Raw genomic sequence first — 11,035 nt, 5'->3', positions numbered from 1 at the left:
GAAAGGCAAGCAGGAAGGAGAAAAGGATGCCTAAAGGGGAAGGAAAGAGGGTCACAAGGGACAGGCGACTCAGGTGTCCTCCAGGTGTGTGCCGCGCACACCTGGTTGCTCTCTGCAGAGGGTGCCTTCAGGGCTGGCTTTGAGCAAGCAAGCAAGAAGTTTGCATTTGCACCCCACCTTGCTCTCCTGAAAGGAGACTCAAGGTGGCTTCATAAGAACATAAGAACTAGCCTGCTGGATCAGACCAGAGTCCATCTAGTCCAGCATTCTGCTACTCGCAGTGGCCCACCAGGTGCCTTTGGGAGCTCACATGCAGAATGTGAAAGCAATGGCCTGCTGCTGCTGCTGCTGCTGTTCCTGAGCACCTGGTCTGCTAAGGCATTTGCTTCCGAGCTCCTTTCCCTTCCTTTCCCCACAACCAGAGGTGGGATCCAGCAGGTTCTCACCAGTTCCCGAGAGCGGGTTACTAATCATTTGTGTGTGCCGACAGGGGGTTACTAATTGGGTCCGCTTTTCCGTTAGAAATCCCATTAGGTCCAAAAATCATAAAGTCCTGTTGTTTCCTATGTGGCTGGTTAGCGAAGGTAGAAAACGGGATCATTCTCCCTGTTGGGCTGTTTTAAAAACATGTTTTAGAAATATGGTAAAGTTCCTGGTTTGAGGAAAGTATCCTTCTTTTGATTTCTAGAAACAAAATTAAGTATTTGAAAGTATTAAGTATTTGACAGGCAGTCCATTAGAGGAGAAGTAGTTGTTTCTGTTGGCAGTAGACGATAGGACTTGCTATAATGAGTTTAAATTATGGACAGAAAGATACCAGCTGGAAATTAGGAACTTTTTTTTACAGTAAGAGTTTTTTACAGTAACAGAGAAATTATTAATGCCCCGCCCCCGAATGCCTGGCCACGCCCCTGTCGTGCCCCACCCAGTCCCATTGGCACTACGCCACTGTTTGAATCCCACCACCAAGGGAACCTGTTACTAAATTTTTTGGATCCCACCACTGCCCACAACACACGTTTTGTGAGGTAGGTGGGGCTGAGTTCGGAGAGAACTGTGACTAGCCCCACGGTCGCCCGGCGGGAACGTAGGAGCGGGGAAACAAATCCACTTTGCCGGCGAAGCCTCTGCCATTCAGGTGGAGGAGTGGGGGATCAAACCCGGTTCTACAGATTAGGATCCACCTGCTCTTAACCACGACACCTCTCGATTGGGCTCCATGCCTAACTCCGTATGAAAGTAATCTACTGTAGTAAAGTACACGCAGCAACACACTGTAACACACGTGAGAGGGACTCCCTCACAGCTTCCTGAGGTGGGCGAATAACCTTCTAACCTGGCTTGTCCAATTTTTCCCCTTGGACCGAGCAGTTTCAGATACGGTAGTGGGCTTCTCAGATGTGATCTACACATTTCGTTTGTTTACTTGTAGGCTTACACGAATGCAATTTTATATTAGTATGTGGGTTGGGTTTGTCTGGGCCGTTAACTCACATGCAGTTTTTGAGCACATATTTTGATTGCTTCCCATTCTCCCGTAGAGATATAAAGCCCTAAATAGTCTGGGATCATTGTATCGCTGGGACCAACTGCCTCTCTCCATATGTCCCCCCAAAGAGCATTGTGCTCTGCTAAAAACAATCTCCTTTGGATCAAATACATAAATATACGAAGTAACAAAGTATACACCTGTGTTAAGTTTATTGTACAGGTACACTCGTGACATAGAACCATGATTGGCCATGCCTCCCTGTACACATAAGGGTGGTGATGTATATTTGTGTCAGCTACAATGTTTAACTCTTCCCCTCCCTCACAAATGGGGTAGTATTAAACATTCAGTTGCACGCTGTGTAAGAACAGTGGGGTGGGTCAAAATATGTGGTCCTTCTTCCTCAAAAGGTTATCTCTGAAATACCCGTGCACCTTTCCCCAGGTCTGAGTAGCCCCGCCTGTGTATTTGTCGAACACTATATGGCTGGATTAGGCAGAGCATGACTAAGTCTGGCGCCTGGCTCTTGGGTGAGGTGTGTTTTGATTGTGGGTGAAGACGTCCCTGCTCACCAGATGCCCGAGGTAATCCTTCCCACTAGGGCTGCTAATTGCCCCGTCTCCTGGCACGCAACGTCCCCAATCCCTCACCAACTTGGTTTATCTCCTCATCGCAAAGGCACTCGAGAAGAGTTCAACAGTTGAGGGAGGATGTTTGCTAGAGGAGAAATACTAGAACAAATGTGATAAGACTTCAGATTTCAGCGTTGAGTGTTTGCAACTAGAACATGGGGTCTGGGATGGAGCAAACTCGCAACACACAAATACCTGTTCCTGCAGGCTGGTCCCCCAGAAGTTGAAAAACTCTACAGCCATTCAAAGTCTCCAATTGGTGACATATTTTACTCCTGAGCGGACTGCAAAGGGCTATCACAACTTTGTAATTTTGCAAAGGGACTGCAAAGGGCTATCACAACTTTGTAATTTTGAGCTCAGTCTAGGCATGATGAACTTAACCCTTCCGCACATGCAGAATAATGCATTTTCAATCCACTTTCACAACTGTTTACAAGTGGATTTTGCTATTCTGGACAGTAAAATCCAACTGCAAAGTGGATTGAAAGTGCATTATTTTGCATGTGCGGGCCACTGTTACCACACTTCAAGATAGCAGGAGTGAATTTATATAATGCGTTCCCAGAGATCAGATGTGAAGCATTTAAAACAGAGGAAAGTTTAATACATTCATAAAAAGAATACACATCGGTTTGGGGCAGTCCGGGGAAATGACAAGGGAGACGTGAAAAGACAACCAATGGAAAATGAGGATTTGGGGAAGCTCAGAGAAAACTCCCAGCAGGTAGGCACTCAAACCATGGATAAGACACTAGTTTTCACAAGACACACTATAATGGTCGTCTTTTTCATTTGTATAGGGGAAAGTTATCTGTTTTCTAAATATTGTTTTAGTTTGCTTTATGGACCCCAAGGGGAGTAGAAGAGAGAATCTCCGGGGACAGGACATTTGGCCATAATTTAAGATGCAGTCACCACTATCTGTAAGAGTGCAATGTCAACGTTAGCCCAAATGAACTCAAAAATACACACGTTGCACTCTGGCTGTGTCCAATCTTATATATTGATCGTACGTATAATTAAACAACTTAACACTTCTATTTGTATTTACATTTCCTTATTTCTCTGACAAAGTTCTTAAAGATACAGCATAAGTCTTCCAACTCTTATAACTCAACATAAATAATCACTTAGTCCATTCAATTCTTTGTTCAGAAACAAAGCTTCAGTTCCACATAGTCCATATTCCAATTCTGTAGGTTCTACATAAAAACGTCTCGCGCGTATAGAACGTTTTTCGTGCATCTTCCTCAGTATGCCAGTATGTTCAATCAACTTCCAACAGTTCTTTGAGGCTTCTAATGGGTATATCTGAAATTAAATTTACACAGATACATATAATTTAAGATGACCACAAGCTGGCACATCCTTACTTAGCTGTAAGACCACCTTCTCACTCCCTGCAAGTAGAAATCTACCATGTCAAGGAGAACAGTTCCAGCAGAGAAATGTGCAAAATGTGACTCCCTCCCTGCAGTTTGAAGCGGAGCAATCTGTTTAACCACTTGAGAACTTGACCACTTCTTGCGGCGTACGTAGATCCAGCCTTTACCTCGCTGAGTTTTGAACAGAAACGCTGAGGGGTTGGATGAAAAAAAAACATATTTTAGGATTTTGCAAAGTTAGCTGGCTTGCTTCCAAGTAGGACAGCTGCATTCTATTTCCTTTCCAAACCCGTCAGTTCTTGGATCCCCCGGAACCAAAGGGAGCCCTAGTGACAGGTGGCTGCTACAAGTCATCATGGGAGGACCAGTTTGGACACCACCCAGGATCATAGCTATTAAACAGTTTTATAACAGATCGTATTTGCCCAGCAGGCAGGTTCCCAAGATAAGGAGAAGTGGTTATCTTCCCCAAGGCCTGTATAAAATGCAGGGCTTCCTGTCAGTAGATCTTGGCAGAACACAGGCACGGACCGCCAGGGCTGCTGACACCGCTATGTAAGTAGGGGGCCTTTCCCAAGTACTCAGAAAGAAGGAACGCTTCTGCCTCCCAAATTGGGATGGGCAGCACTACCTGTGTCCAGAGGTGGGATCCAGCAGGTTCTCACAGGTTCCCGAGAGTAGGTTACTAATTATTTGTGTGTGCCGAGAGGGGGTTACTAATTGGCGATTTTGCCACGTGGTTTTTGCCTTAGTTATGCCCCTCCTCTCAGCAGTAGCGCGCAGAACTTGACGCCGTCTAGCAGGAGGTGCACCGGCGTGCGTGGCAGCCTGCGCCTGCGTGCATTCGTTTCCCACCCAAGGACCGGCGCAGCGGCTGTGTCCTTGCCACAGCCTCGCCCAGGAATGCTCCGCCCCGGAATGCCCGGCCACACCCCCGTCGTGCCCCGCCCAGCCCCATTGGCGCTACGCCACAGTTTGAATCCCACCACCATGGGAACCTGTTACTAAAATTTTTGGATCCCACCACTGCCTGTGTCCAAAGTAGTGTGGCTGTTTTGTAGGTCCCTGTATAGCTTTGGGGTGGACTTCTAAAAGGCCCTGTGTTTGGGGGAGGGGAGGGGGGGCTTTATTTCTGGCATGACAGCTTTTCTTTAAAGATTTGCAGCTTCTCTGCAGAGTAGGGAAGCTTTTGGTTTAGAAAGTCAGTAGCACCGGGTGTCCCCCAAAAGGGCCAATGCTCCACCCACCTGACTTCACCACCCATCCCAAACACTCCCTGCCCAACAAGTGGATTTTTCAAGATCACTATCACTCACAGCCCAATGCATGGGGAAAGGGAGCAGTTTTGTAGCGGCCAGAGATGACATAGCCGTGCCACTTCCAAAGAGGAATTGGGTGGTGCAGAAATTTGGGGGGGGGGGGCGGGAAGCCCATTGACATTGTGTGTCAGTGGATTCACCTGCATTGTTGCAGGTGTAGGACGAAGTTGAAGAGGGCTATAAGCCCTCAGGAAACTGACTAGAATCAGTGATGGCGAACCTTTGGCACTCCAGATGTTATGGACTACAATTCCCAATTGGCCATGCTGGTAGGGGCTGATGGGAATTGTAGTCCATAACATCTGGAGTGCCAAAGGTTCGCCACCACGGGACTAGATAGTCAGCATGGTGTAGTGGTTAAGAGTGGTGGACTCTAATCTGGAGAACTGGGTTTGATTCCCCACTCTTCCCCACAAGCAGAGGACTCTTATCTGGTGGATTTGATTTGTTTCCCCGCTCCTGCACATGAAGTCTGTTGGGTGACCTTGGGCTAGTCACAGTTCTCTCAGAACTCTTTCAGCCCCACCTATCTCACAAGGTGTCTGTTGTGGGAAGAGGAAGGGAAAAGGGGGTTTGTAAGTCGCCTCGAGACTCCTTACTGGACAGAAAGATGGGGTATAAATCCAAACTCTTCTCTTCTAAAATTGGCTCCGCCTCTGGGAACTCCCTTGGTGCCACGCCCCATCAGCACCAACATGGGGTCCTGCAGCAGTGGTATAGAGCTTGCATTTCTGCCTGGGAGCTGGCATACCCTGGCATTAGTGCCACTTTTAGTGCCCAGAAACTAAAGTGACAGGGTGGAAGGGTGGAAAATAAAGCATCTCTTGCCTGGGAGCACCTTCAACCCGGGATTTTACAAACGATCACTAGCTTACCGATTTTTGTAAAACCCGGGTTGAGAGGAGGAGGAGGAGGAGGAGGAGAAGAGGAGGAGGAGGAGGAGGAGGAGGAGTAGTTTGGATTTATATCCCCCCCTTTCTCTCCTGCAGGAGACTCAAAGGGGCTTACAATCTCCTTGCCCTTCCCCCCTCACAACAAACACCCTGTGAGGTAGGTGGGGCTGAGAGAGCTCTGAAAAGCTGTGACTAGCCCAAGGTCACCCAGCTGGCGTGTGTGGGAGTGCACAGGCTAATCTGAATTCCCCAGATAAGCCTCCACAGCTCAGGCGGCAGAGCTGGGAATCAAACCCGGTTCCTCCAGATTAGATACACGAGCTCTTAACCTCCTACGCCACTGCTGCTCCTCAGCCTGAAGTCAGGCTCATGGGTTTAACTCTTGAAGAGCCGGTAGTAGGTGGAAGCGCACAACATTGAATGGTCTTTATAAACCGATTTTTTTCTCTTTTTCTAGGATGTTCTGTTTTACCCTGCTTGCTTTGCTCTGTTGCGGCATCTTCGTCACTTCAGGTAAAACCCAACAGTGGGTCATTTTTGACTCAGGGCATGTCATATCAGGTTGAAGAAATAGGCCCTAATCCCTTGTGTGTCATTAGTTACTTCTGGTATTTCTTTCCAAAACGTTATTATTGGAGAAAGCCAGAGTAGATCTAAGAAGTCTGCTTTTGATCTTTGGCAGCCCCAACACGTCCCCAACGCTAGACATTATTTGCAATTTATACAATATCAAATACCATTAGAACTATATTTTATCCACAAGAAAATTCCCTCAAATCAATCAGTATGGGTTTGGAGGAAGTTTTTTGATCGGATCCATTTCAGTTCAGCTTCTGCTATTGCAACACCCAGATCTTTATTCTTTTTCTTTAATCCTGCAAATTAATACTTTTTAAAATTCAAAAGACTTTGTACTTTCTATCGAACCTTTTTGTTTGTGTCATGACAGATTTTATTTAAAGATTTACAGCTTCTCTGTAGAATGGGGAAGTTTCTAGTTTAAAAAATCAGCGGCAGTGAGTGTTCCCCAAAACACTCTATACTCTAACCCACAGGTGTCAAACTTGTGGCCCTCCAGATGTTATGGACTACAGTTCCCATCATGCCCTGCCAGCATCATGCTGGCAGGGGATGATGGAACTATGAATCCTGTGAAGTTAGATAACTAGCTTTATCTGAGCTGCAGTGTGAGTCTCCCTAATACTGAGGTCTCCCTGTGAGCATGATGCTGGCAGGGGATGATGGGAACTGTAGTCCATAACATCTGGAGGGCCGCGAGTTTGACACCTATGCTCTAACCACCCAATCTGACCAGTCCTGCCCGCCCCAAATCTCTTTTCACGATCATTTGTAGCATCGCTTTCTGTCAGCAGTTCAAACTCAGCTGTTTCTAAGAGAACCCTATTCCCTGAACAACATTATTGCAATCTGTCTCACTTAGAAATACTGAAATAGAAGAGTTTTTCATAGCTTCAGTTATTGGTTCATAAGATCATTTTAGGTTGTTGTATAAAAATTTATTTGAAGATATTTCTCCGGTCTGCCATCATACCAGCCCCAGGGACTCTTTGATGATTTCAAAGCACTCAGGTTCACAAAGAGAGACCTGGAGATAAAAAATGGTTTTAATTTATACCGAGCAGTCGGAGGAGATCGAACTGAGTGAATCTTATGGGTTTTTCTTTCCAGCTTCCATCCTCTCTTGATACCAAATAAAGTCAACTAGGTTCTAGTTTAAGATCTTTCGGCTGTCCCCCTCATAACCATATCCACATGTTGCATCACATAAGAACATAAGAACTAGCCTGCTGGATCAGACCAGAGTCCATCTAGTCCAGCACTCTGCTACTCGCAGTGGCCCACCAGGTGCCTTTGGGAGCTCACATGCAGGAGGTGAAAGCAATGGCCTTCTGCTGCTGCTGATGCTCCTGAGCACCTGGTCTGCTGAGGCATTTGCAATCTGAGATCAAGGAGGATCAAGATTGGTAGCCATAGATCGACTTCTCCTCCATAAATCTGTCCAAGCCCCCTTTAAAGCTATCCAGGTGAGTGGCCATCACCACCTCCTGAGGCAGCATATTCCAAACACCAATCACACGTTGCGTTGAAGAAGTGTTTCCTTTTATTAGTCCTAATTCTCCCCCCCCCCCAGCATTTTAAATGAATGCCCCCTGGTTCTAGTATTGTGAGAAAGAGAGAAAAATTTCTCTCTGTCAACATTTTCTACCCCATGCATAGTTTTATAGACTTCAATCATATCCCCCCTCAGCCGTCTCCTCTCCAAACTAAAGAGTCCCAAACGCTGCATAAAGAGTCCCAAACGCTGAATCTCCTTCCCTGTGACTAGTTTTGTGACCTGATACTAGAACTGACACTTCTTTTTAACTCTTTTCCCTCCCTATGTTTTATTTTAGGAAACGCTCAGCCACGGTCTTCTTCATATTCTGGAGAATATGGTGGGGGCGGAGGGAAGCGATTCTCGCACTCTGGAAACCAACTGGATGGGCCCATAACAGCCATCAGGGTTCGAGTTAACCGCTTATATATTGTGGGGTAAGTGGAAGAAGGCCCACAGTAGGGGAATTTCACCTGGGGGGTGGAGGCTGAGCATTTGATAGGTTAAAAAAGTGGAGTGTGGTGGGAAATTTAGGGCAACATTTCTAAAAAGTAATTTCCCACATAGCAGTCAGCCATGGAAATTTATCATGTTTACATTTCAAAAAACATCTAATTATGTGCGAATTTAAGGGTAGAAAAAGACACAGTAGGGATGGCTGCAGCCAACCTGACTGAAACTAGTATCACAGCAGTATTATAGCCCCTTGAGTCCACAAAGCTCAGAGTGTATCCAAAAAATAGTTCAAGGCATATTTTAAACTTTTGGGGACAATCATTTTAAAAGAAGAGAGAAGAGTTTGGATTTTTATTCCGCCCCCCCCCCTTCTCTCCTGTAAGGAGACTCAAAGGGGCTTACAAGCTCCCTTCCCGCCCCCACAACAAACATCCTGTGAGGTGGGTGGGGCTGAGAGAGCTCCGAAGAACTGTGGCTAGCCCAAGGTCACCCAGCTGGCATGTGTTGGAGTGCACAAGCTAATCTGGTTCCCCAGATAAGCCTCCACAGCTCAAATGGCGGAGTGGGGAATCAAACCCGGTTCTCCAGATTAGAGTGCACCTGCTCTTAACCGCTACACCACAGAGAAGAGCTAGGTAGACCAGAGAAGAGCTAGGTAGACCATCTGAAGATGCCAGCCGCAGATGCAGGTAAACGTCAGGAGAAAATACTACTGGAACACGGCCATACAACCCGGAAAACCCACAACATCCTAGTGATTCCTGCCGTGAAAGCCTTCGACAATATAGTCAAATTATAATTTCTAGGACTTAGAACTGAAGAGGGTTCTTCTGTCTAACATAAAGTTTTCAGCCCACTGAACTCAAGAAGTATACTTAGAACTGTCCCGGATTGTAGTAGAGTGAGAGCAGGGAAGGATGACTCTGGTCTACCTAGTTCAGTGGTGCCGAACCTATGGCACGGGTGCCAGAGGTGGCACTCAGAGCCCTCTCTGTGGGCACGTGCCCCCCCTCACATCTAGGCTGGCCTGGGATGTTGGACTCGATTATTAGCATTAAAAGCCTACAAAGACCCTAGTTTTGCAGGGAGAAAGCAGTGTAGGTGACCCCTGTTAGAAAGCTTACTGTTAAACCCCCCGCGATTTTTCATGCGAAAGAACTAAGAAGCACAATCCTTTACCTGGGGAGTGGCTTTCGGTTTGCTGGCAATGGGGCTTGCTTCTGTGCAAACCCTCCTCGGGTCATGATTCACCCGTTGGAAGAGTTGCACAGTTGCTTCAAAGCAAAGCCACCGACTACCACCAAGCTTACTCCCGAGTAACGCACACCTCGGAGCCAACCATTAAAAAAAACCCTAAAACCTCAGTATTCAGGTTAAATTGCCGGGTTGGCACTTTGCGATAAATAAGTGGGTTTTGGGTTGCAATTTGGGCATTCTGTCTTGAAAAGGTTTGCCACCGCTGACCTAGTTCTTCTGTTCTTCCAGCCTCCAGGTCAGATACGGGAAGGAGTGGAGCAACTACGTAGGTGGTAGTTCAGGCGACCTGGAGGAAATCTTTTTACACCCAGGAGAGTCCATCACCCAGGCAACTGGAAAATACAAGTACTACCTCCGCAGACTTGTGTTCATCACTGACAAGCATCGCTACTTCCAATTTGGAAAGGACACAGGCACCAGTTTTAATGCCGCTCCACTCTTCCCGGGCACTATCTTGCGTTACTTCAGTGGCAGATCCGGTTCTGTCATTGATGCCATCGGATTCCACTGGGACAACTATCCACACAGTTGCCCCAACTGTGGAAAGTGAGAGATGCAAATAGGGAGGAGCAAGTAGTTCGATCAATGGGGCACTTCAAAATCTGTCCTTCCACCCCTTTTTCTGGGATTAATCTATCCTTCATTCACAAACCAGGTGGGTCTTTCAGCCACCTGAAGATCCAATAATTCTTCTGCCAGGTGGGTCCTCTGCCACCTATTTAAACATTTCCAGCTTTTCTCCCCCTTCCATCCAGCTGTCTGTGCCTTCTCTGCTCTTCCATCCACGTAGACAAGCTTTCTCCAGTCACTCAACAATCTACCCGTCATCTCTTCCGACACATTTTCTGTCTCTCGTTTGTTTATCAGTTAAACCAGCCCACCAGCCGTCTCCCTCAGCCGTCCCCCATTGCTTTACTGCTTCCAATCCATTGAAATTACGAGCATCACCAATGATGAGTGCCAGACAATAAAAATTCAATTTGAAGCAAACGTTCAAGCGTGTGTGTTTTATACGTGGATGACTTAATGAGGGCCAAACACTATTGTTTTTAGCGTCACGATGTAGATGGCCAAATTTTCGCAGCAATTTATATGACTCTTAAGATCAGTTCCGATGATAAACCATAAAATCACCTTAAAATAAAGTCAAATAGGTAAAGAAACAAGATCAGAAGCTGAAAGATCAGTAGCATAAGAATTATCTAGATCGGGGATCCCCAAACACTTTTGATGACATGGAGGCACTACAGTCAAGCTGAGAGTTCAAGATATGGCTCGTCAACAAGATGTAACAGCATCCCCCAAATTTAATCTCAAACCATCCATTAAATACACTTTGGGCCCTTCCCCCTATCTATATAACCAGTCACTTAGGAGGGCTTTCACACTCACTAGATGTGATGCTCTTCCCTCAGCAATGCTTGAGGGCAGATATAAAAAAAATCCATATATCGACAGGCTTTGTCCATGTGATATGGGGGA

At 46.5% G+C, this 11,035-nt stretch overlaps 1 protein-coding gene across 1 annotated transcript; it reads left to right on the top strand.

The window, feature by feature from the left end:
• The first annotated feature begins 6,182 nt into the window (after nt 1–6,182).
• Nucleotides 6,183–10,509, top strand: LOC125445163 (zymogen granule membrane protein 16-like). Its single transcript, XM_048518048.1, has 3 exons — nt 6,183–6,237; nt 8,139–8,277; nt 9,782–10,509. Exons 1-3 carry the CDS (start codon nt 6,183–6,185, stop codon nt 10,101–10,103), a joined length of 516 nt encoding a protein of 171 aa, XP_048374005.1. The 3' UTR covers nt 10,104–10,509.
• Nucleotides 10,510–11,035: the final 526 nt, after the last annotated feature.

The sequence above is a fragment of the Sphaerodactylus townsendi genome, linkage group LG15, assembly GCF_021028975.2.
Source record: "Sphaerodactylus townsendi isolate TG3544 linkage group LG15, MPM_Stown_v2.3, whole genome shotgun sequence".
NCBI lineage: Eukaryota > Metazoa > Chordata > Lepidosauria > Squamata > Sphaerodactylidae > Sphaerodactylus > Sphaerodactylus townsendi.
Note: the sequence above shows the minus strand (reverse complement) of the source record. Positions and strands in the feature narration are given on the sequence as shown.

What these genes read in the sequence shown, in the direction of transcription:
- LOC125445163 (XM_048518048.1), top strand. Translation starts at nt 6,183, where the DNA reads ATGTTCTGTTTTACCCTGCTTGCTTTGCTCTGTTGCGGCATCTTCGTC. An exon ending in CGGCATCTTCGTCACTTCAG is followed by an intron (nt 6,238 to 8,138) that starts GTAAAACCCAAC and finishes GTTTTATTTTAG; the next exon opens with GAAACGCTCAGCCACGGTCT. An exon ending in AACCGCTTATATATTGTGGG is followed by an intron (nt 8,278 to 9,781) that starts GTAAGTGGAAGA and finishes CTGTTCTTCCAG; the next exon opens with CCTCCAGGTCAGATACGGGA.